General features: G+C 42.9%; 3 protein-coding genes across 6 annotated transcripts in view; all 3 read left to right on the top strand.

The window, feature by feature from the left end:
- LOC150000631 (protocadherin gamma-C4) overlaps positions 1-27008 on the top strand; it is a 160099-nt gene that overhangs the window by 8736 nt on the left and 124355 nt on the right. The window contains exon 1 of one of the 4 annotated variants that reach the window (XM_090288143.1): positions 4555-7102. The exons of 1 other annotated variant lie outside the window; for it this stretch is intronic. In XM_090288143.1, the coding sequence (XP_090144269.1) occupies positions 4679-7102 (2424 nt within the window). In that variant the 5' untranslated portion in view covers positions 4555-4678. Of the gene's footprint in view, positions 1-4554; positions 7103-9553; positions 11975-18951; positions 21385-27008 lie in introns of those variants that run through there. 2 more of the 4 variants (XM_090288146.1, XM_090288151.1) reach the window with 2 other exon arrangements.
- LOC150000633 (protocadherin gamma-B1-like) lies at positions 14477-16939 on the top strand. Its single transcript, XM_090288987.1, is given in 3 exon segments — positions 14477-14917; positions 14919-15036; positions 15039-16939. Coding segments are annotated over 3 exon segments (2433 nt in total). The 5' UTR covers positions 14477-14503.
- On the top strand, positions 23556-26221 carry LOC150000632 (protocadherin gamma-B2-like). The gene has a single exon (XM_090288986.1). It carries the CDS (start codon positions 23690-23692, stop codon positions 26219-26221), a length of 2532 nt encoding a protein of 843 aa, XP_090145112.1. The 5' UTR covers positions 23556-23689.

The following is a 27008-nucleotide window of genomic DNA, read 5'->3' as shown; positions in this document are numbered from 1 at the left end:
GAAATATGGCCCAAATAATAGAATAAAACCCCAGAAAAAAGAACTAAACAAAATTGAGATAGCCAACCTATCAGATACAATGTTCAAAACACTGGTGATAAGGATAATCAGAGAACTTACTGAGTATGGCAAAAGCATGAGGGAAGAAATGAAGTCTACACTAAATCAAATAAAGAAAAATCCACAGGGGACCAAAAGTGAAGGGAAAGAAGCTGGGGTTCAAATCAACAATTTGGAACATAAGGAATAAATAAACATTTGAGCATAATAAAATGAAGAAACAAGAATTTTTTTTTTAATGAAAGAATAAGAAGCTTTGGACATCTTCAAAAGTGCCAACATCTGAATCATAGGGATGCTAGAAGGAGAAGAGGAAGAGCAAGAACTTGAACACTTATTTGAAAAAATAATGAAAGAAAAATCCCCTAATTTGGCAAAGGAATTGGACATACAAGTCCAAGAAGTGCAGAGGGTCCCAAATAAGTTGGACCTAAAGAAGACCACAACAAGACACATCATAATTATATGCCAAAGGTTAAAGATAAAGAGAAAATCTTAAAATCAGCAAGAGAAAACAAGTTGATTACCTACAAGGGAGTTCCCATAAGACTGTCAGCTGATTTCTCAGAAGAAACTTTTTAGGCAAGAAGGGACTGGCAAGAAGTATTCAAAGTGATGAAAAGCAAGTATCTACAATAAAGATTACTCTATCCAGCAAAGCTACCATTTAAAATTGAAGAGCAGATAAAGTGCTTCCCAGAAAAGGTATAGCTAAATGAGTTTATCATTATTATATAAAATGTTAAAGGGACTTAAAAAGAAGATCAAAACCATAAACAATAAAATGACAGCAAACTCACAACTATCAACAACTGAATCTACAAAACAGAAAACAAAAACTAAGCAATCAACTAGAACAGGAACAGAATCATAGATATGCAGATCATGTGGAGGCTTACCAGCAGGGAGGGAGATAGGAGAATAGGGGAAAAGGTACAGGGATTAAGAAGTATAATTGGTAGATGCAAAACAGACAGGGGGATGTTAAGAATAGTATAGGAAATGGAGAAGCCAAAGAACATATGCACAACCCATGGACATGAACTAAGGGGATTGCTGGAGGGAAGGGGGTTCCTGGCAGAGGGGGGCAAAGAAAGAAAAATTGGGGCAACTGTAATAGCATAATCAATAAAATATACTTAAAAAAAAGTTCTGGAGAACAATGGTGGTCATGGTTGCACAAAAATGTGTATACATGTAATGGTAGTGCAGAACTGCATACTTAAAATAGTTAAAGTGGTCAATTTTATGTTGTGTATATTTTACCACAATTTAATAAAAAAAAGGAAGTCCAGTTGTTAAGATCATGAGAAAACTTTCAATGCCGATAGTCCGCTCACAATCACAGTGAATGTTCCTAAAACCTGCCACACTTTCTGTGAGAACTGCGGCAAGCATCCATCCCACAAAGTAACGGTACAAGAAGGGCACGTATTCTCTGTATGTACAGGGAAAGCAGAGTTATTGCAGGAAGCAGAGTGGCTATGTTGGGCAGACTAAGCTGATTTTCCACAGAAAAGCTAAAACTACAAAGAAGATTGTGCCAAGACTTGACTGAATTGAGCCCAAATACAGATCTAAGAGACTGTTAGCTATGATGAGATGCAAGGATTTTGAACTGGGAGGAGATTAGGAGAGAAATGACATACTGATCCAGTCTAAGCTTCATATTTTGTGTTACTATGTGACAATAAAATCTTGAGGATACGTAAAAAAAAAAAAAGAGAAAAAAAGCACACATGGAGAAGCCACATGGAAAGAGAGAGGCCATGCAACTACAAAAAAAGAGTTACCCAGGTGTCTCAGCACACCAGCTGAGCCCAGTTCCCACATGCTCCTGCATGGATAACCACCAGCAAGACCAGAACTGAAACAGGTGATCCCAACTCAGATTGAAAATTACTGAATAAATGAAACCATGTCATTTTAAGACACTGATTTTGGGATAGCTTTTTACTCTGAATGGTAACTGAGGTGATGTGCATACAGATTGACCCAGTTTTCCAGGTTAATATCTTAGTCCTAGAGAGATGTGTGCATGAGGAGACATGTCCAGTAAGGTTTATTGTCTCATTTTCTGCAGTAGTAAAGAAGGCAAGGGAGGGAGCTAGAGAAGGAAGGGGGTGAGAAGAGGAAAGAGATGAAGGAAGGAAGAGAGGGAAGTAAAGGGAAAGAATAACCTAATATCTTCCTACAGGTAATAGGAAAATAAATTTTAACATTTTTCACATAATGGAATAGTATACAACAGTTAAAATGAACATTATCAACATAAATAAATATCAAAACTGTAATATAAAAACAATAAATAATTTTTAAAAGTGGAATATTGAGGAAAGTGCATAGCAGAATAAGTATAGCATGCTACTATTTGTATGAATTTGAAATAGGCAAAAATGTTTATGGCTGAATCCATATGCAGTAAAAAATCATACATGGGAATAATAACTGCTATATTCTGGATGGTAATTACTTCAATGGAAGGAAGAACAGGACTATTTTTAAGGAAGGGTACTGAAGGGATTTGAATCCTTCTGTGGGTTTGTTTATTAAAAATTGATCTCCAACCACCATAGTAATAATTGTTTCAGGCAAGAATTGTCAATGATGAAAGTTCATTCAGAAACACATTTACATATTATTAAAGCATCTCATTACAAGATGCTAATTAAAACAAAGGGGAAACCGTGATTTTACTAGAGACATTATTAATAGAGAAGCCTAGAAGTCGCCATCTTAACCAAATGATCAATGTTAACATTAGCAGTAATGGAACTAAGAGAAGGCTACAACATCATTTCTGTAGCATTCTTGCCCCAAACCACATAATCTGAATCTAGTCATGGGAGAACAAGAGGGAGGGCTATTCTATTAAATAACTGACCACTACTCTTCAGGAGTAAAGTCATGAAATATACATAAAAGTCTGATGAACTACCTCAGATTAAGTGTAATTAAAGAGAAATTATTAAATGTAGTGTGTACTCCTGTATTTCATCTGAGACCAGTTTTTTTTTTCTTTTTGCTATAAAGGGGTATCTTTGTGGCAACTGGAAAAATTTGACTAACATTTGTGGGTAAAATACCATATCAGTGCCAGTTTACTGACTTTTATCATATTTTGGTAATGAGAGAATGTTACTGATTTTAAGAAATACACACTGAAGGACTTAAGAAGTAAAGGAGCATCATGTCTGCAACATACTACAATATAGTCCAGAGAGACTGAGAGAGAGAGGGAGAGAGACAGAGGCAGAGCATGAAATCAAAATGTTAACATTTGGGATAATATGGATGACAAGTCTATGGGAATGCCTTTGTACTATTTTTGAAACCTTTTAATAAGCTTGAAATTATTCAAAATAAAATATTTAAAAACTCATCTCAAATATGTCAAAATAATAAGATTTGTTAAACGTTAAATGGTATGGACACAGACTTTTATTACATTAAGCACATAAAGATGAAATAGGTGTAAAAAGACATCCACTGCATTGTATTTTATATGCTTAGAAAACGCTAAACATCAGAAAGAGGACTTGGAAAGCTCTAAGAATTTTGGGTGCCTTATTCTCCATGTGGCAAAACCCCTTCCTTGTTTCCTTGATGTTTCATGCTGCCTCTCACCTCCAAGAAATTGTCCTGAGGTTCTAGATCTCTATTCCCACCTCTTTCTTGATTCAATCCTACCCTTTAGGATTCAGCTTCAATCATGTCCTGGATAAGGACCCCCAAATTTAGGCTGGATACTCTTACTATATATTTCCCCCATTGCCCAGTGTTTCCCACCATAAAAACAGTTATACTCTAGTATAATACTTGTTTACTTTCCTCTGTCCTCCCCTATCCTTAAGCTTCCTGAGAGCAGAGACTGTGTTAATCGGGTTCACCATTTCTATCTCCGGCATCAGTCAAGCAAGGTATTAGGCACATGATCATCACCCAATTAAGTTTCTGATAATTCAGTATTTTAAATGCAGGTCTTGAAGTTAAGTTCTAAGCCATTGAGCACAGAAATTAAAAATATATAATCTTAGAAGATAGTGTAGCTAATATTTTAAAATTAATCTTATTGTTTTTGAATATAAAATAAGAGGTTGAAGATGTTTGAAGCAAGAGCAGCAGCAACCTTGATTAATGTCTTGAAGTTCAGTAATACTTTCCTAGCAACTACTATCAAGGTCACATTCATTTACACCATTCTTATGAATTCTGAGAGAAAGATTCCTGACTTAAAAGAGCTACTTCTAAGGTATCTTAGAACTGGAAGAATCTCCAAAGAACCTTGAAGTCATAAAGCTAGCATAAACAAATTACTTGGGTTTGCCTGATAGGGTGCAGATATTACTTAGACCTCTGAGCGTCGCTGTTGACCACCCAAGAAGTAAAATCCTGCCAGACATCCAGGTCCTACACTACGGCTACCACAACGCAAAGGACTGGGTATTTCACCGCAAGCTTCCGTGTGGCTAAGAAATTCAGTCCAGCGACCCACTAGTTCTCTCCACAGAGAGCTGGGTCCCGTGAATGCTGGTCATTCCAGACCCTGAGGAATAAATATTGGAATCCCGTACTGGATGCTAGAAGTTGCCTCGGAGAAAAGGCTGCAGCAGAAGAAATGGCGGTTCTGCAAAAGTTGCCACAACGCAGAAAGCTGGTCCTGCTGTATCTCCTTTTGGCGGCCCTGTGGGAGGCTGGTGTTGGGCAGATGCGTTACTCTGTGTCAGAAGAGATTGACAAAGGCTCCTTCGTAGGCAACATCGCCAAGGACTTGGGTTTGGAGCCCCTGGTACTGGCGGAACGCGGAGTCCGCATCGTCTCCAGAGGTAGGACACAGCTCTTTGCTCTAAATCCGCGAAGCGGCAGCTTGGTCACCGCGGGCAGGATAGATCGGGAGGAGCTCTGCGCTCAGAGCGCACGGTGTCTGGTGAATTTTAACATTCTTGTGGAAGATAAATTGACTATATATTCAGTAGAAGTGGAAATAACAGATATTAATGATAATGCTCCTCAGTTTGGAGTAGAGGAACTGGAGCTAAAAATCAGTGAAACAACTGCTCCGGGATTCCGGATTCCTCTAAAGAGTGCTCATGATGCGGACGTAGGAGAGAACACCCTCCAGAAGTACGAACTTAACCCAAATGACCACTTCTCCCTGGATATGCGAAGTGGAGTGGATGGGAATAAGCACCCAGAGCTGGTGCTGGAGCGCGCGCTGGACCGTGAGGAAGAGGCTGTTCACCACCTCGTGCTCATGGCTTTGGACGGGGGCGACCCGGTCCGATCTGGCACCTCCCGCATCCACGTAATGGTCCTGGATGTGAACGACAACGCGCCTGTTTTTACACAGCCTGAGTACCATGTAAGTGTTCCAGAGGATATAGCCGTAGGCACTCGGATACTCACAGTGACCGCCACTGATGCAGATGAGGGATACAACGCTCAAGTGGCCTATTTTCAAGAGAAAATTCCTGGAAAATCCTCAGAGGTATTTGAGCTTAAGTCAGCATCTGGAGATATAACAATCGTAAAATGTCTAGATTATGAGAATGCCAAATTCCATGAAATTGATATTGAAGCTCAGGATGGTCCAGGCCTTCTGACCAGAACGAAGGTTATTGTCACAATTCTGGACGTGAATGACAATGCTCCAGAATTTTACATGACCACTGCTACTAGCTCAGTCTCTGAAGACTCTCCTCCAGGAACCATAATTGCACTTTTCAATGTACATGATAGAGACTCTGGGCAGAATGCATTTGTCACATGCTCACTCCCAGAGAACATTCCTTTCAAATTAGAAAGGTCAGTGGACAATTACCACCGACTGGTTACAACCAGAGCCCTTGACAGGGAACAGTTCTCCTCTTACAACATCACTGTGACCGCTAAAGATGGAGGGAACCCATCTCTGTCCACGGTTACCCACATTTTGCTGCAGGTGGCAGACATCAACGACAACCCACCCACTTTTGTTCACTCTTCCTACTCTGCCTACATTCCTGAGAACAACCCTAGAGGTGCCTCCATCATGTCTGTGAAGGCCCATGACCCTGACAGTGACCAAAATGCCCATGTAACTTATTCCTTGACAGAGTACACCCTTCAGGGGGCCCCCCTGTCATCCTACATCTCCATCAACTCTGACACTGGTGTCCTGTATGCGCTGCACTCCTTTGATTATGAGCAGTTCCATGAACTTCAACTGTGGGTGACAGCACAGGACAGCGGGATCCCATCACTCACTAGCAACTTGTCTCTGAGCCTATTTGTTCTGGATCAGAATGACAACACACCAGAGATCCTGTACCCCATCCTCCCCACCGACGGTTCTACTGGTGTGGAGCTGGCACCCCGCTCAGCAGAACCTGGCTACCTGGTGACCAAGGTGGTGGCAGTGGACAGAGACTCAGGCCAGAATGCCTGGCTGTCCTACCGCCTGCTGAAGGCCAGTGAAACAGGGCTCTTCGTGGTGGGCCTGCACACGGGCGAGGTGCGCACTGCGCGGGCCCTGCTGGACAGAGATGCGCTCAAGCAGAGCCTGGTGGTGGCAGTCCAGGATCATGGCCAGCCTCCTCTCTCAGCCACTGTCACACTCACCGTGGCTGTGGCAAACAGCATCCCAGAGGTCCTGGCTGAACTGGGTAGTCTCGAACCCTCTGCAGACCCTGATACCTCAGACCTCACTCTGTACCTAGTGGTGGCAGTGACCGCAATCTCCTGCATCTTCCTTGCCTTTGTCATCATGCTGCTGGCACTTAGGCTGAGGCGCTGGCACACATCACGTCTGCTCCAGACTTCAGGAACCAGGTTGACAGGTGTGCCTGCCTCTCACTTTGTGACTGTGGATGGGGTAGGGGCTTTCCTGCAGACCTATTCCCAGGAGGTATCCCTCACCGCGGATTCACGGCAGAGTCACCTGATCTTCCCACAGCCCAACTATGCGGACACACTCATCAGTCAGGAGAGCTGTGAGAAAAGTGATTTTCTATCAACGCCTCAGTCTCTACTTGAAGATAAAGGAGAAGAAACAATTGCTCAGGTAAACTCTTCACAATATACTTATGAGCTGTCACTAAAATAAATAAAATTACCTATTTACTTAACTTCCTCCACTACTTACCATATCTCTTCTATTTCCCATATTTCCTTGAGAATATATTCAATTTTTAGAACATGAGTCCTGGTGAATTACTTCTCATTGCTTGTAAGTGTTCACACATTGTAAGGGGGAAGAAGGGCCAGAATCACTGTGTCCTAAGTATAAATCAGGAGTTAGTAGGTGAACGGTATTTAAGTCATCAAAAGAGCATTGGAAACTGGGGTATCTGATTTCTTACTTTCCTTTTCATCCTTGGCCGAATCACCTCATCTACCTGGATCAACAATTCTTTCTATCTTAAAAATATGAAGGTTGATATTATGTTTACTCAAGTGCTTTAAAATTTAAGGCTTTTATGGTTTATATTTGGTTTTGTTTATGAATAATGAAACACTTGATTTGGTTAGTTTCCTCTCACTCAACCTTATTTTTCCCTCAGCTTGGCAATGAGGTTCTTCATTTTACTTGATTTGCATGGCCTTTCCTATTTGAAAGATGGAAACTTAGAAATACATACACTTCACTATGTTTCAGGAAGATATTTCATGGTATCTCTGCTTAGTTAAAAAAATATCATTTGCCTCTACAGTAGCTATGTGTTTCTTGAAGAAGTGATTGAATTATTGTTTCCTCTATAATAAATTGGTAATGTAATAGTTAACATGTTTCTCTTTGATGCTATTTTTTTTGTATCTGATAACCATATTGCCTTTTTACCTTTAAACATAATATATATTCTCAAGAGATTTAGAGACTTTGTCAACAATTGCCCCTAAAACCCTCTTTATAAATCTCTTTTTTCTCTTAGCATGGAGTCTGTGTTTGGGGCCCTGGTAAGACACAGGGGAGGATACAGTAGCTAAAAACCCCAATGAAAAAAACCCAAAACATTTCTAATCCTTCACCCCACCTCGGTTCCCCTCACAACCACAGCTTTCCTCCCCTACTCTTCTTCCTGTGTTGGTTTTTAGTATGTTAGTCATGTATTTAATAACAGATTACAAAGAATATACTAATAATCTATGTAACTGGGATTGTTTCTTTTTTATTTAGAAGTAATCATGTACTAAGTGTTGTATTTAATGGCATCATCATCTTTCAATGTGCTGTGATTATTTAAAGGCATCTGAGGGAAAATTGACCCAAGACAATGTATTTCCTTGTGTTTATTACTATTATATAATTCCCTATGAGATAAAATTGGAGCTCACTGTGGAATAATATCTTATAACATCTTGTAAGTAATTAATAAATTATGAACTGAGGAAAATTAAAGATAGTTTCTTTTAATGTGTATTACAGTAACTTCACAAGAATAAATGCCCTATACATGGGTATATGATGCATCATAATTTAAATGACAACTGTATAGTATTCCTATTTTGTGCTTAGAAAGGAAAACAAATACAAAAAAAGGGGGCTTCTGGGGCATAAAGCAAATGCTTATCTCTATTAGTTTCAGTTTGGGTTTTTAAAAACCCTCCTCACACTCTAAACTTAAGCAAGGTGAACTCCTTTCAGTACCCTGAAGTTCTATGATTTCTCACTCACACTGAGGTATTGCCATGCTGTTCTCTCACTTCCAGGCCTTTTCCCTGGTCCACTCCTCTCATGTTTCTTAGAAAAGCCTTTGCTAAACTCCAAGGCCAGAATGACAATTTGCTCTCATTCCTTGTTTGCATTTATATCCTCATAATCTCTGTGAAGGAAGTGGCTTGTCCATATTGTTCATTTGAAATCCTCAGATATTGTCTGACACCCAATTATATGTTTGTTTAATGAATTGGTTAAATAAAAATATTAAAACTAAGATGTCAGGCTGTCAGGAACAAACATCAAGAGGCATAATGTATAATTATGACTGATGTTTCTATGTGGTTCTTAAACTTTGATAATTTCGAGAGTAACTCCAGCATGTTTGAAGCAATATTGGTGGCATTAAGGTTAGTGTGTGGCTTTTGGAGGAAATAACTTGAAGTCACATCCTTTAATATAAAGCATTTCAGTTATGTGATATAAACACCAATCCTGTTACCTCTGATAAAAAGGATTTGGTGTACATATTGGGTAACTTTAAAAATACAAACTTGGGTTTGTCTGAAAGTGTGCAGTAAACGGTTAGGCCTCTGAGCGTCGCTGTTGACCACTCAAGGAGGAAAATGCAACTAGAGCGCTAGTCCACCATTTCCTTGTTCCTAAAAAGCAAAGAGTCAGCAAATCAGACTCAGAGGATCCCCGGCTGCTACGCTCACCCTGTCGATCAACCAGCTCTGTGACCGATGAAATTGGCCGATGAAGGGCTTAGCTCACTGAGAAAATAAGAGTGGATTCCGTTGTGGGAGATTGGAACCGGATACAGAAAAAAAAAAAAATTTAATCAAGAAAAGGGAAATGACGAATTATCTGATCAGAAACTGCGGAGGACTGGCCCTGCTGTGCGCGCTCTTGGGGACGCTGTGCAAGACTGGATCCGGGCAGATCCGATATTCAGTGCTGGAGGAGTTGGACAAAGGCTCTGTTGTGGGCAACATCTCCAGGGACCTTGGGCTGAAGCCCCTGGAGCTGGAAGAGCGTGGAGTTCGCATCGTCTCCAGAGGTAGGAAGCTGCTCTTTGCTCTGAACTTGAGAAGTGGCAGCTTGGTCACTGCGGGCAGGATAGACCGGGAGGAGCTCTGTGCTCAAAGTATGCAGTGTCTAGTAAAATTTAACATCTTGGTCGAAGACAAATTGAAAATTTTTGAAGTAGAAATAGAAATTAAAGATATTAATGATAATGCTCCTGATTTTCTAACGGAGAAATTGGAAATAAAAATTGGTGAATTAACGGCTCCTGGAACTCGATTTCCACTTAAGACTGCATTTGACCCAGATGTGGGCATGAACTCGCTGCAAAACTACCAGCTCACCCCCAATGACTACTTCTCCCTGGCTGTGAAGGTTGTCTCTGATGGGACCAAGTACCCAGAGCTGGTGCTAGAGCGGTCTCTGGACCGTGAGGAAAAGAAAGTTCACCAACTTGTCCTCATTGCTTCTGATGGTGGGGACCCTGTTCACTCTGGCAACTTGTGCATCCAAGTGATAGTTCTGGATGCGAATGACAACCCACCAGTATTTACTCAGCCTGAGTATCGAGTAAGTGTTCAGGAGAACTTGCCAGAGGGGACCCGGCTGCTCACTGTGAATGCCACTGACCCTGATGAGGGATTCAATGCTCAAGTGTCCTATATACTAGATAAAATGCCTGGGAAAATTGCTCAGATTTTTTATCTCAACTCAGTCACTGGAGATATATCCATATTAAAAAGTCTAGATTATGAGGATGCTATGTTCTATGAAGTTAAAATTGAAGCACAAGATGGACCAGGTCTCCTCTCGAAAGCTAAGATTCTAGTAACAGTTCTGGATATGAATGACAATGCCCCAGAAATTACAATCACTTCTTTCACAGGATCAATCTCAGAAGAGGCAACTGCTGGAAAAGAAATTGCCCTTGTCAATGTACATGACCGGGATTCTGGGCAAAATGGGCAAGTCACAGTTTTTGTCCTGGGAAATATGCCATTTAATTTGGAAAAATCAATAGACCAATATTACCGCTTAGTGACAACCAGATCCCTGGACCGGGAACAGATTTCTGAATATAACATCACTCTGAGAGCAACAGATGGGGGAAGTCCACCACTGTCTACATATACTCACATCACCCTGCACGTGGCAGACATCAATGACAACCCACCTGCCTTCACTCATGCCTCCTACTCTGCCTATATTCCAGAAAACAACCCCAGGGGAACCTCCATCTTTTCTGTTACCGCCCAGGACCCTGACAGTATCGAGAATGCCCACATCACTTATGCACTGACTGAGTACACCTTCCAGGGGGCACCTCTCTCCACTTATATCTCCATCAACTCTGAAACAGGAGTCCTCTATGCTCTTCGATCCTTCGACTATGAGCAGGTTAGAGACCTGAAGCTACTGGTGACAGCCAGCGACAGTGGGGACCCGCCTCTCAGCAGCAATGTGTCTCTAAGCCTGTTTGTGCTGGACCAGAATGACAATGTGCCTGAAATCCTTTACCCCACCCTCCCCACAGATGGTTCCACTGGTGTGGAATTGGCGCCCCGTTCTGCAGAGCCTGGCTATCTGGTGACCAAGGTGGTGGCAGTGGACAGAGACTCGGGACAGAACGCCTGGCTGTCCTACCGCCTGCTCAAGGCCAGCGAGCCAGGGCTCTTCGTGGTGGGGCTGCACACGGGCGAGGTGCGCACTGCGCGGGCCCTGCTGGACAGAGATGCGCTCAAGCAGAGCCTGGTAGTGGCTGTTCAGGACCACGGCCAGCCCCCTCTCTCTGCCACCATTACACTTACTGTGGCTGTGGCTGACAGCATCCCAGAAGTGTTGGCTGACTTGGGCAGTCTTGAGATCCCTTTGACCCCAGAGACCTCAGACCTCACGTTGTACCTGGTGGTGGCTGTGGCCTCAGTCTCCTGCCTCTTCCTCACTTTTGTCATTGTGTTGCTGGCACTCAGACTGCGGCGCTGGCGCAAGTCACATCTGCTCCAGGCTTCAGAAGCTGGATTGGTGGGTGTACCCCCCTCGCACTTTGTGGGTGTGGAAGGGGTACGGGCTTTCCTGCAGACCTATTCCCATGAGGTGTCCCTCACTGCGGACTCTGGGAAGAGTCACTTGATCTTCCCACAGCCCAACTACGCGGACACGCTCATCAGCCAGGAGAGCTGTGAGAAAAGTGAGCCTCTCCTGGCAGCCCAAGATTTCCTGGAAGCAAAAGAAGACCCCAAGCTACTTCAGGTGAGTTTATTTCATTTTTTGAATATTATAAGAAATAATTATACCAGTGTGGTTATTATAAAACTTAGCCCTGTTGTTTAAATATTTGTTCCTCTCTCCCTTTAGGTCTATAGTAGGGCTGCACTTCCTGCCCTGGTGTAGCTGAGTGGGCCTAAGTGACTAGTTCTGGCCAAGATATTATATCAAAGTAGGTGTGTCTCTTTTTTGGAGGAAGCTCTAGTTTCCCTTGTGAGAATTTCCAGATCCCTAAGATAACTCTTTGAAATTGTGACTGCTTCTCTACCTGAGTCCTTGAAAAGCTACAATGAGAAAAGACCCCTGTGGTTTACCCAACATGACCTATACTTGTGACAAATAGACCTCTTTCATTTTAAATCCCTGTGGCTTGAAGTTTGTCACTCCAGCCTACCTAACCTATCCTGACTGATACAAATGAGTGAATATATATAGTTAGTTAGTTAGTTTAGACTCCCATAAAATTATGCTTAACTCCTTTCAAGCGAGGCCACTCTTCTTCTCAAAGTCATAAGAATTGTAGAGTACAAAATGCAGTTGGTTAAATTGTTTTTACTTGGCCTGTAGTCCCTATTGTGTATAACTGTGTGTGTATTCTTATTGATTTAAGCTGTTTGCTTGAAAGTGAAATCAATTGCCTACACTGTTATGAGCCTTGGAGTGGTATCTCTCACCCTTTGAGAAGGAAAAATATTTAAGGAGATATGTCTCGGCCTTTGCGAGAGATTTCCAGACCACAGGCTGCAATAATGAAACAGTAGTCTTACAACTTTCTTAGGCCAGATATTGTTGGTCCACTTTGAAATCTATAAAATTACTTTTACCCAAAAGTCACATCAGAGATTCATTCAAAGTTAGTGAAACATATTTTATTTCATTAGATCTCAAAGGAACAAATGTTTTCCTTAATACATTAGGTAGAGGTACATTGAAAAGTGTGTGCCAACAGAGCCTGAACAAGATAACTGAAAGCAGAGAAGGGTGTATTCTTACTCAAGCATGCAAATACATCATGGAAAAAAGGCACATAACCTTTGGAGTATCTTTTATGGAAAAATCTTTATAATATTAACATCGCTTTCCTTGTAAGGAGAAAAAATTTGTTAAGTGGCTAGTACCAGGAGAACTTTGGATGTTCAAAGAGAATTTTCTAAGAATCCCATATAAAACATCACCTGCATATATGTTGTAAAGATGCAGATAGAATGAAAGGTTGCAGACATCCTAGATTCACTAAAAAATATATTTTTAAGGATAAGCAAGAATTCATTACAAGAGAAAGGGAGGAAGGATTCTAATAAAAGGAAGAGAAAGTACAAAGGCATGAAGTAGAGAAAACAAGGGAAAGGATGTCTTAGGAAAACAGGTAGCGGTTCGTTTTGACTGGAGTGTACGATGAGTATGGGTCAGCACTGCAAAATCGTGGAACATATTGTTGAGTTGGTATCTATTTGGTAGTGCATTGGTTTGTTTTAGTTACCCAAGACCAGTTTAAGGATTACAGGTAAGTTCTAAAATGGAGTGTCTAAGGACTCTCAATGCCTCTCCAAGATTAAAACTAGTGATCAAGCCAAACTCACTTTACTTATTAATTATATACATTGGCTGAAGCTGAAAATTGGCATTTTGGAGTATTATATACACATTCAAACAAGAAAGCAACACTGGTTTCCTAAAAATAAATATGGCTTGCACAAGATTCAGCTTTAAAGATGCATGTGTGTGTGCCCAAATACTAAATTGGTCCCTTCCTGCTGTACAGGAAGATTATCTTTTTAAAAGATGAGCAATATATTAAAAATAAGCCTAGGGCCTTGACTCACTTTTTTTGCAAAGACTATATCTTTGAAAAGTATTACTACTGAATTGGTAAGATATATGGAGAGAGTGAAAATACTAAATAAGGAAAGTTATGGATTTACAAGAATGCAAGGATCATAGTCCACTAAAGTGTGGATAAAAAGTAACTTATTTGGTTATATGCATACTATCAAACCAATTTTATAAATACAATGAAATCACTGAAGGTATTTTTCCCCAAAACTGAAGGAAAAAAAAACAATGGGTGTATGTCTTATGAAATATTTTGATGAAAAAATAATCATGTAAAATGGTGGCAATGCTTATGAGATGACAAAAAACTAGAAAATATTGCATTTAAAGGGAAAACTTGAATGTTTGGTTCTTTCCAACAAATAAAAAGACAAAATACATAGCTTCAAGAGCTTACACTTTGAGGATAAATACCTAGGCAATATGCAGTTTTCCCAGACAACGTCTGGGCGCCACTGTTGACCAAAGGGAAGAAAGGGATTCTCAGTTCTGCAGGAGCTTGTGGCAGAGGCTTTCCAGCTTTGTCATGCGCACAGCAGGACACCACTGACATGGCTTCTGTGCATCCACAAGTGCCTACCAAGTCCTACCATCAAGTCCCAAATGTCCAGGGTGCTGTCATTGACTTCTTAAGCATCCCAGAGACATCTTGAAAAGAAGCTTCTGCTCTGAATTCAAGAAATGCAAAGAAGTTCCAGACAAGCTGAAATGATGAAAAAACAGGTACTCTTTGTCTTCCTGCTCTCTTTGTTGTGTGGCGCCATCTCCCAGCAGATACAGTATGTGATTCCAGAGGAATTGGCCAAGGGATCGAGGATGGGGAACCTCACCAAGGATCTGAGGCTCAGTGTCCAGGAGTTGCCCGCTCGAAAACTGTGGGTTAGTGCAGAGGAATTTTTCAATGTGAGTATGGAGAGTGGGGATTTGTTAGTGAGCGGTAGGATAGATAGGGAGAAGATTTGTGGGAGAAAATCTAAGTGTGTACTAGAATTTGAAATTGTTGCTGAAAATCCAATGAATGTGTTCCAGGTTTTAGTTGCAATCCAAGATATTAATGACAATGCACCACATTTCATTGCAAAAGGCATTGACTTAAGAAATCTGTGAGTCAGCATTACCAGGGGTAAAATTCCCACTGGATTCTGCACAGAATGAAGATGTAGAAAATAACTCACTGAGGGTTTACGCCATCAACCCCAATGACCACTTCTCTCTGTCAATGAAAGTCCTGATGGAAGTAAATACCCAGAATTACTGCTGAAAAAATCTCTGGACAGAGAACAGCAGAGCTCCCACCGCTTAATCCTGACTGCCATGGATGGTGGGGACCCTCCTCTAAGTGGCACCACCCAGATCAAAATCCAGGTCACCGATGCCAATGATAATGCTCCAGTGTTCAGCCAGGACACATACAGAATTAAACTCCAAGAAAATTTGCCGTGGGGAACCTCTGTGCTGTGCGTGAAGGCCACCGACAAGGATGAGGGTGTTAATGCACAGATCACCTATGCCTTCCTCAATGCTCCAACAAGCACCAGCCTCCTCTTCCACCTCAATCCAAATACGGGTGACATCACAACCAATGGTACATTGGACTTCGAAGAGACAAGTATGCATATGTTGGCTATAGAAGCAAAGGATGGAGGAGTACACACAGCTCACTGCAATGTTTATATTGAAATTGTCGATGAGAATGACAATGCTCCAGAGGTGATATTCATGTCATTTTCTAACAAGATTCCTGAAAACTCAGACCTTGGAACCATAATAGCCCTCATTAAAGTGCAAGACCAGGATTCTGGGCAAAATGGTCTGGTGACGTGCAATATTCAGGAAGAAGTACCCTTCAAATTAGAATCCACCTCCAAGAATTATTACAAGCTGATTATTGACAGTGCTTTAGACCATGAGCAGATAGCAGAGTACAATGTCACCATCACAGCTTCCGACAAGGGTAAGCCGTCCCTCTCCTCCAGTACAAGCATCACCCTACACATCGGTGGCGTCAACGATAACACTCCGGTTTTCCAACAGTCCGCCTACTTGGTCCACGTGCCAGAAAACAACCTGCCGGGTCCCTCCATAGCGCAGGTCAGCGCCTTAGACCCCGACCTTGGACCCAACGGCCATGTCTCCTACTCTATCGTGGCCAGCGACCTGGAGCCACGAGCTCTGTCATCTTACGTGTCCGTGAGCGCGCAGAGCGGGGTGGTGTTCACGCAGCGCGCCTTCGACCACGAGCAACTGCGCGCCTTCGAGCTGACGCTGCAGGCCCGCGACCAGGGCTCGCCCGCGCTCAGCGCCAACGTCAGCCTGCGAGTGTTGGTGGACGACCGCAACGACAACGCGCCAAGGGTGCTGTACCCGGCGCTGGGTGCCGACGGCTCTGCGCTCTTCGACACGGTGCCGCGCGGCGCCCAGCCCGGCTACCTGGTCACCAAGGTGGTGGCGGTGGACGCGGACTCGGGACACAATGCGTGGCTGTCCTACCACGTGCTGCAGGCCAGCGAGCCAGGACTGTTCAGCCTGGGGCTGCGCACGGGTGAGGTGCGCACAGCGCGTGCTTTGGGCGACAAGGACGCGGCCCGCCAGCGCCTGCTGGTCGCCGTGCGCGATGGGGGACAGCCGGCCCTCTCGGCTACCGCTAAGCTGTTCCTGGTCTTTGCTGACAGCCTACAAGAAACCTTGCCGGATCTCATCGAACGTCCTATACCCTCTGATCCCTAGGCTGAACTGCAGTTTTATCTGGTGGTGGCGTTGGCCTTAATCTCCGTACTCTTCCTGCTTGCAGTGGTTCTGGCGGTCGCCCTGCGCCTGCGACGCTCCTCCAGCCCCACCGCCTGGGGCTGCTTTCAGCCTGGTCTGTGCTCCAAGTCTGGCCCCGTGATTCCCCCTAACTACAGTGAAGTGACTTTGCCTTATTCTTATAATCTCTGTGTTGCCTCGCATTCAGCAAAGACGAAATTTAATTTTTCTGACCTGACCCTGGAAATGGCTTTCCCTCAGGATCTCCTGTGTGAGGATCTTTCTGTGGATGTATGTGCCAGAAATAAAGACCCCCAAATTGCATAGGACTCCTCTTTTCCCTTACACGTGAGTTTCTGCAAACTTACTTAAATTTTATATATTGTATTTTATTCTTAGTGTGCATAATTAGTTTTGGTCGTTGTGCATTATTCTAGTAGTGGTAGTGGGAGAGAAGGGTATTGGATGGGTGGAGATGGGTCCCTTGATTGCTCAGTACTTTTGGCAGTTACATAATTATTACTTCTCAGTATGTAGGGTTGGCACTTTTGTATGGTCAGCAAATCATGCTAAAGAGAGATTTTCCTGTTGTCACTACTTTTAGTAATAGCACTACCCTTTCTTAGTTGATGTGTGATACTATTTTTTCCAAGCTTTACTCTTTATAAATGTATTGGCAGTTCTTTCTGCCTAAGTTAAACATAAAATATATCCTAGTTGTTATTTTTTGTTGCAATGTGTATTTGTCATATAGCTTTTGAATCATTAAGTCTCTTAGCACTTCTTGACCTTATCACATGTAGCAAAGACTGTCAGATTTTACATTTGAATCACTACCTTTGGTCAACTTTATTCCCACTTCATAATCTCATTTAAGAATAATTTTCTCAATCTTTCTTCATAATTTATTTTCACACCTGTTCTACTCTGTCACTATTATAATAAGAAATGTAATGAATATTTTTCCTCCCAATCTCTGGCAATTTATGGATCTTTTGAGAATTGTAAAAACTGCCTTTAATCTACTCAACAAAGTCTAAAGACTTAAAAACTATGAATAGTCAATGGACTTTTGTGTCTGGTTAAAATTTATGAGTAATTTGTAGAAGTTAATTATTATGTGGGGAATAATCTAAAGAACTGGCTACTTGCTACTTTATCCTAAGTTTTCTCAGGTTAATAAATTACTCTGTTTTCTTGAATAATAAAACTATGAAACATGCATATATATATATATATATATATATATATATATATATAACTACTAAAAGGTTTCTTTTTACTGGTTATATCTAAAATCAAAACTAAAATAAACTTAGAAATAATGATAAAATAGTACCTCCTGGATGTGTCCTTATGAAGAAAAAAGGTCAGTGAAATATCTGCTCTTCATAGTGCTTCACTCTAACTTTTCTGTCTTCTTAGTTTTTAAAAAAGATTTTATGGTCAGAGTTATTTATCCATTGTTTTAGGCTTTGCAGTGCATTAGTAACTCATTCATTAAACACTAAAAAACTATTTGCATGCACACTCTATGAAGGGTGGTGGTCTAAAGTGTGAGGATACATTGTGAACATGATAATCACAGGCATAGTCCTAGGCCTAGAATCTTCTGTATAGAAAATTAGTGAACAAATTCTCTTCCTAAACCTGTTACTATATTTGCCAATTCCATTGACACATGGGTAAGACTAGCTCTTGACCAGTAGATATTTTCTTACAAGGGAACTAAAAAGTCACCCTAGATACTAAAAGATCCATTCATGTGAGGAAACTTGTTTCTGCATAGGTTGGGACTACAGTTCAGATTTACATGGCTTTTCACTTATTTTTCCATTACTTAAGTCCATCCTCGATCCTGAGGGGGCAATAAATGTGTGTCTCACACAATACACTATCCTGAAAATAGATTATGAGAATAAATAATACAAAAACTTAGGTAGAAAATTTTCTTAGCAAAAAAAAATCGCCATATTTCCTCTGAAATATTAATTACTTTATAAGAATTGTTGTACATGAAGCTTTTAATTGTTACTTTATTTTTATTGCAAATAAAAAACAAGAGTATGACTTTTATTCTTTTGGGAGAAGTAGGATACTGAAAAGAAATGGTGTACACAGGTGATGCTTTACCAAGGATAGCTTGCAATAACAGGTTAGGACTCTGGGTGTCGCTGCTCACCAACCGGGGAAATAAAAACCGGGAATTAAATACGAACCGCAAGATTTCTGCATCACAGAGCACTGACCCTGGGGCTTTACAAAAGCTCCAAACTGAACCCCTAAGCTCCAAAAGCCGACGGTGAAAGTACACTATCTTGGACCCCGACAATCCTGAGGCTGCTCAGATTTCCACCGAGGGAAAGCCCTAGCGCAAGCTTCCCGGCTGCGGGGCTGTAATGGCTGCTCCTCCTTATCGTCCAGACTGTAGCAGGCTTGTTGGGATTTGCCTTCTCCTGGGGGTCCTGTGGGAAATCCGGGCCGAACAGATCCGCTACTCGGTGCCTGAGGAGCTAGAGAAAGGCTCCTTCGTGGGCAACATCGCCAAGGACCTGGGACTGGAGCCCTGGGACCTGGCGGGGCGCGGAGTCCGCATCGTATCCAGAGGTAGGACCCAGCTATTTGCTCTGAACCCGCGAAGCGGCAGCTTGGTCACCGCGGGGAGGATAGACCGGGAAGAGCTCTGTGATAGAGCTCCAAAGTGTGCAGTAAGCCTGGAGGTTCTCCTAGAGGATAAAGTGAAGATTTTTGGAGTAGAAGTGGAAATAATCGATGTTAATGATAACGCTCCCAACTTTGGGACAGAGAAAAGGGAAATAAAAGTAGCTGAAAATGAAAATCCTGGGACAAGATTCCCTCTTCCTGAAGCTTTTGATCCAGATGTAGGGGTAAACTCCCTGCAAGGTTACCAGCTCACCTCGAATGTTCACTTCTCCTTGGACGTGCAAAACGGAGCTGATGGGATTAAGTATCCTGAGCTGGTGCTGGAGCGGGCCCTGGACCGAGAAGAAGAGGCTGTTCATCTCCTGGTTCTCACCGCCTTTGATGGAGGTGACCTGGTTCACTCTGGCACTACCAGGATTCATGTAATACTTGTGGATGCCAATGACAATGCCCCCTTGTTCACTCAGCCCGAGTACCACGTGAGTGTTCAGGAGAATATGCCAGCGGGCTCCCGAATCATCACCGTAAAAGCCAATGATCCAGATGAAGGAGCCAATGGAGAAGTGACATATTCTTTCCGGAAAGTAAGAGATAAAATATCACAACTATTCCAGTTGAATCCTGTGACCGGAGATATAACAATATTGGGAGATCTAGATTATGAGGAGTCTGGATTCTATGATATAGATGTAGAAGCTCACGATGGGCCTGGTCTCCGAGCCAGAAGTAAGGTACTGGTGACAGTTCTAGATGTAAATGACAATGCTCCAGAAGTCATGGTTACATCTCTCACCGGCTCTATCCAAGAAACTTCTTCCCCAGGCACAGTAATTGCACTTTTCAATGTGCATGACAGTGATTCAGGAGAGAATGGCCTTGTCACATGTTCTATTCCGAATAATCTGCCATTCACACTTGAAAAGACCTACGGAAATTATTATCGATTGTTGACACACGGAACTCTGGATAGGGAAGAAGTCTCAGAATATAACATCACAGTCACTGCCACTGACCATGGAACTCCACAACTATCTACAGAAACTCACATCTCACTGAAGGTGACAGACATCAATGACAACCCTCCTGCCTTTTCTCATGCTTCTTATTCTGCCTACCTTCCTGAAAACAACCCCAGAGGAGCCTCCATTTTATCCATGACTGCCCAGGACCCTGACAGCATTGAGAACGCCAGGGTCACTTACTCCTTGGCTGAAGGCACGCTCCAAGGGGAGCCTCTCTCCTCCTATGTCTCTATCAACTCTGACACTGGTGTCCTCTATGCGCTACGCTCCTTTGACTATGAGCAGGTTAGAGACCTGCAGCTACTGGTGACAGCCAGTGACAGCGGGGATCCTCCACTCAGCAGCAACATGTCTCTAAGCCTGTTTGTTCTGGATCAGAATGACAATGCACCTGAAATTCTGTACCCCTCTCTCCCCACTGATGGTTCCACTGGTGTGGAGCTGGCACCCCGCTCAGCAGAACCTGGATATCTGGTGACAAAGGTCGTGGCAGTGGACAGAGACTCAGGGCAGAATGCCTGGCTGTCCTACCGCTTGCTGAAGGCCAGCGAGCCAGGGCTTTTCATGGTGGGGCTGCACACGGGCGAGGTGCGCACTGCGCGGGCCCTGCTGGACAGAGATGCGCTCAAGCAGAGCCTGGTGGTAGCTGTTCAAGACCACGGCCAGCCCCCTCTCTCAGCCACTGTGACGCTCACCGTGGCTGTGGCTGACAGCATCCCAGAAGTGTTGGCTGACTTGGGCAGTCTGGATATCCCTTCGACCCCAGAGGCCTCAGACCTCACGCTGTACCTGGTGGTGGCAGTGGCTGCTGTATCTTGCATCTTCCTCGCCTTTGTTATTGTGCTGCTGACACTCAGGCTGAGGCGCTGGCATAAGTCACGTCTGCTCCAGGCTTCAGGAGTGACCAGCGTGCCCGCCTCGAACTTTGTGGGTGTGGATGGGTTTCGGGCTTTCCTGCAGACCTATTCTCATGAGGTCTCCCTCACTGCGGACTCAGGCAAGAGTCACCTGATCTTCCCGCAGCCCAACTACGCAGACACGCTCATCAGCCAGGAGAGCTGTGAGAAAAGCGAACCTCTTTTGATAACTCAGGATTTACTTGAAACAAAAGGAGACCCCAGTCTTCATCAGGTGAGTCGGTCTTGCCACACTGAAACATGGGCTGACACCTGTGTCTTGCGTAAGCTCCAGTTGTGTAAGATGTGTACCAAAATTGTATGAAGGCACTTCTTTTCAGTATTCTAGTGCTTTAAAGGGGAGGGGCAGATAACCCTTCAATAATGATCAATAATGGTTACCGTACCTAAAAGGGATTTGTTCTTTACTTATCCATTGTAGTCTTTATACAGTAATAGTTTCAGCAACAATTTCTTTTTTAAAAAGTTTTCAATCCTCTTCCAAGGACATTTTCTCATTGCATTTAGAGACAAAGGAAGGAAGAGAGGTGGGATGGGGGAGGGAGAAGGGAAGGAGATGTAGATGGGGAGAGAGGTTGGTTAGTGCATCTAACCGCAACATTTCATTTATGGGGCAATGCTTCCCAGGGCTCAGCCACAACTTCTTAATTTAATATCTTTAACCAAATCACTGCTTTAAATGCCATTTTCCTGTAGGTCTCACTGAAGGTATCAAAGTACAAAATACAAGGCAATTGTGAAAATTCATATTAGAGCTTTCTCTCTTGTGAAGCTATTGTTGAATCTGGACTAGATAATTTTTAACTTTCATCTTTTTAACAATTTTCCTCTTTTTACATCCAGCACATTTTGCTTGAAGTTTACTTATTTTTTACTTGAAAGGGTATTTCCATTGTAAGTAAACAATGGACCTTATAAATACTGGGAAAATATTTAACACTTAGATATAACTTTAACAGTGATAATTTCTCAATTGGACTGGTATGTTTTAAATATTTTGTTGTTGCACTTTGTGAGATGCATCATCAGTGACTATGTGTGATTCCTTTGGTGCCCTTCTATGGTTGCCTGTTTTATTACACTCATTTCATTAGGTTGTAGGAGTAATTTTAATAATATCTAAATTACCTATTATGACATCACTATGAGACCATTCTCTATTTCTAAAGAAACATAACTTTGAAAAATCTTTCCTTTTTCATCATGAGAATCTCTTATAAAGGTTGGATAACTTGAATTCTGGACTGATATAATTCATGCTACTTAGAAGCAGGCCTTATCCCTGTTCCTGCAAATTGCTCTCGGGTGGCTCTGTCATTTTGTAGCTCTGAAATGATCTAATAGAGGGGAAAATATTTTGTGTGCAAGAGATATGCAACTTTTGTTCCTTATTTCTTCATTTAGCTCTGTTAATTCAGAATTCATGAAGGTCTAAGACTACACACATTAGTGACATTTGGACACCTAGAAATTGTAGCAATAGATTGTGAGCTATGCCTGAATTGAACTTAAGAATGAGAGTTGCAGTTTTTAGGTGCTTTTGTCTTCATGGGAAGTTATGATACAATACATAGGATAAATAAAAATGTGACATGATACAGTCAGCTGGCATGGAAAGAGGAAAGAGGGAGTAACAAATGAATATTGGGAAATAAATCATATCTGAGGAGAAATTATATACAATATCGAAGCTTTAAAATATAATTTGGAAATATCAATTGACCTCAAACTGTGTCAAACATATTTGGATGGTGGTATTAGGAATACACTCCAGAATCAGAATGATACATATTTTAAATGACTAGGAGAGCAACATACATAATTTATCACCTAATAGCACGTGGAAAATGTAATTTTGTTTGAATGGGTAATGGATTGCTTTTAGAAAATATTATTTTTAGTTAAGTAAATTATTGTACAACCGTATGGTGGGCTACTACATAACTATAAAAAATAAATGGAAAACCTCTTGATGTACCGATATGAAAAGATCTTCAAGATATAAAGGTAAAGGTGAACAAAGCAAGCTGCAGAACATGGTATACATATATATACTTCTATATATGTATAAAAGCAGGGGAGAACATTTATAAAATTCTGCTTCACTATACAAAACCTATCTCAGGAGTAGTACACCAAAAAAGCAAAGAGGAAAGGCCAATGGAATATGCTTAACTGTGTGAATGTACACCTATTTAAAAATAAATAAGTACAAATCCAAAAGAGGGGGGAAAAATGTTCTTTTGCAAAATACCTGCAAGCCATTGGAGCAGTTTCACGGGCAAACCTCTGGGCGTCGCTGTAGGTCAAAAGAAGAGCGAGAAGATATCTGAGACGCATTTGGAAGCCTCTCAGAGGGTCACTTCCTGCTCAAGCCAACCGCTCTGGAGAGGCCGGTACAGATTCGGTTACAGAAAACAAAAGCAAAAAAACTACCCCAACCCTGGATTTTGCCACCCACGGAGGGCTTATTCCTCCCTCCCGCCTCCACATCGACCAGTAGCAGAGGGAGACAGAGGATGAAGCCGAGCGCAGGGAGGAGCAGCCCAGCGCGGTGGCGGCAAGTATTGTTGCCCTTTCTGCTGTCTTTGTTCCGCGGGGCTCTCCCGGACCAAATCCTCTATTCAATTCCCGAGGAGCTGGCCAGGAACTCAGTGGTAGGTAACCTCGCCAAGGATCTGGGGCTCAGTGTCCGGGACTTGCCTGTCCGGAAGCTGCGGGTTAGCGGGGAGAAGGAATATTTCACTGTAGACCCTGACAGCGGGGACTTACTTGTGAGCAACAGAATAGACCGAGAACAGATTTGCGGGAAGAAGCCTGTGTGTATTCTGGATTTTGATGCTGTCGCTGAAAATCCATTAAATATTTTCCAAATAGCAGTAGTAGTTCAGGATATAAATGACAATACTCCATTATTCAAACAGAAAATATTTGATTTGAAAATTGTAGAATCCACAAAGCCAGGTAAAACTTTTCCACTAGACCAGGCTCTGGATTCCGATGCTGGTCCTAATTCACTGCAAAGATACCACCTAACTGACAATGAGTACTTTGATCTCACGGAGAAACAGACCCCAGATGGACGTAAATATCCTGAGTTGATTCTGAAACATTCCCTGGACAGAGAAGAGCAGAATTCCCATCAACTGATCCTGACAGCTGTGGACGGTGGAGATCCACCCAAAAGTGGCACCACCCAGATCCAAATTCAAGTCACAGATGCCAACGATAACCCCCCTGTGTTCAGCCAGGATGTGTACAGGGTCAGCCTGCAGGAGGGTGTGCACCCAGGCTTCTCCATGCTTAGAGTGATAGCCACAGACCAGGACGAGGGCATTAACTCGGAGGTCACCTACTCATTTCATAATCTGGATGAACAAGTGGAACGGTTTTTTAATTTAGATAAAAGAACAGGAGAAATCACAACAAAGGATAATTTTGATTTTGAAGTTGCTAATAGTTACACTCTCGGTATAGAAGCAAAAGATCCCGGAGATCTAGCAGCCCACTGCAGTATCCAAGTGGAAATTCTCGATGAGAACGACTGTGCACCTGAAGTGATTGTAACCTCAGTGTTTACTCCGCTTCCAGAGGATTCACCTCCAGGAACAGTGATTGCCCTGATAAAAACAAGAGATAGAGACTCTGGAGAAAATGGAGAAGTTTACTGCCACATATTGGGAAAGACAGAGTTTACACTGAAATCTTACTCAAAGAACTATTACAAGCTTGTAACCGATGGGGCTCTGAACAGGGAGGAGATTCCGGAATACAACGTCACTATAATAGCCACTGACAGAGGTAAGCCGCCCCTCTCCACCAGCACCACCATCACCCTGCACATCACCGACGTCAACGACAACGCTCCCGTTTTCCAACAGTCCGCCTACCTGGTCCGTGTGCCAGAAAACAACCCGCCCGGTGCCTCCATAGCGCAGGTCAGCGCCTCCGACCCTGACCTGGGACCCAATGGCCACGTCTCCTATTCCATTGTAGCGAGCGACCTGGAGCAACGAGCACTGTCGTCTTATGTGTCCGTGAGCGCGCAGAGCGGGGTGGTGTTCGCGCAGCGCGCCTTCGACCACGAGCAACTGCGCGCCTTTGAGCTGACGCTGCAGGCCCGCGACCAGGGCTCGCCCGCGCTCAGCGCCAACGTCAGCCTGCGAGTGTTGGTGGACGACCGCAACGACAACGCGCCAAGGGTGCTGTACCCGGCGCTGGGTGCCGACGGCTCTGCGCTCTTCGACACGGTGCCGCGCGGCGCCCAGCCCGGCTACCTGGTCACCAAGGTGGTGGCGGTGGACGCGGACTCGGGACACAATGCGTGGCTGTCCTACCACGTGCTGCAGGCCAGCGAGCCAGGACTGTTCAGCCTGGGGCTGCGCACGGGTGAGGTGCGCACAGCGCGTGCTTTGGGCGACAAGGACGCGGCCCGCCAGCGCCTGCTGGTCGCTGTGCGTGATGGGGGACAGCCGCCCCTGTCGGCCACAGCCACGCTACTCCTGGTCTTCGCTGACAGCCTACAAGAGGCTCTGCCAGATCTCAGCGAACGTCCTACACCCTCTGATCCCCAGGCTGAGCTGCAGTTTTATCTGGTGGTAGCGCTGGCCTTGATCTCCGTGCTCTTCCTCCTGGCTGTGATTCTAGCGGTTGCCCTACGCTTGCGACGCTCCTCCAGTGCTGCCGCTTGGGGCTGCTTTCAGCCTGGTCTCAGTTCTAAGTCTGGACCTGGGATTCTCCCCAATTACAGTGAGGGAACTTTGCCCTATTCCTACAATCTGTGCGTTGCTTCACAGTCGGCTAAGACAGAGTTTAATTTTCTCAACGTGACCCCGGGAGTGGCTCCCCCTCAGGATCTCCTCTGCGAAGATGCCTCTTGGGTACCAAATACAAATCACGGTGATGGTGAGGGTCCATTTGACTCAGATACTGTTTTAAAGGTGAGTTTTCATTTCATTAACTTATTTTCACTTTGGGTTTCAGTGTTTCTTAACAAATCACTTATCTGGGGTAGGAATCTCCATTTCATATTTAATTGTCTTGTGGGTTGAATTTGGGCAGTTTTATGCTCTAATTATCTTAATCTTACCTAACCAAATCTTGACATGGTTTCCTATGTAATGTGTAAGGTTTATTTGTTTATAATCACAAAGCTTTACTACCTGGGATACTTCTCTTTCTTCATCTTTACAATCCTTCCGTATGGAGATCTATTTATTTCACATTCAGGGATTTTATTACTCAAATTTTAGTTTTACTTCCTCTTCATATTATAGTACCCCAGAGTAAAGAAAATTTCCCATCTTACGAGTTTGGGAAAACTGGGAATCAGTGTCATGGTTTGTCAATAGCAGAGCATGGGTAGGACTGACTTGAACACCAGCAATCTAAGTGTCTTGAGAGTCTAGATCTATTTTTAAAGGATGGGAAAAGTTTGAGATCTGTGGTGTCTGCTGTTAAGAGTGTGTTTAATAATGGGAGAAAACTTTCTCTCTCATGCACAGTAACAAATTGTTTTTGTGAAAATTGAACATTGAGAAAAATTTTGTAACCCATACTCACATTCTGTACTTAAAACTTTATTTTTCAATTTTCTATTTATACATATAGAATATCTTCATTTTCTTCAATGTCCTATGAAGGTATCGTTAGGTAAAAATTTCTTCTCTCACTTAATGTACTCTCTGAAATGTCCATTTATTTTAGTTATGAGGTTTTTTTTTTCTGATACTGTTAGAAAGGTGATAATACTAAATATCTGTCTCAGCATAGAAAGTCCACTGGCTTCCTGCTCACTGTTAAGTTATAGACATGTTTTCCTGCATGGGTGATGAACTA

This window comes from Furipterus horrens, unplaced genomic scaffold (genome assembly GCF_987537825.1).
Source record: "Furipterus horrens unplaced genomic scaffold, mFurHor1.1.pri manual_scaffold_10, whole genome shotgun sequence".
Classification (NCBI taxonomy): domain Eukaryota; kingdom Metazoa; phylum Chordata; class Mammalia; order Chiroptera; family Furipteridae; genus Furipterus; species Furipterus horrens.
Note: the sequence above shows the minus strand (reverse complement) of the source record. Positions and strands in the feature narration are given on the sequence as shown.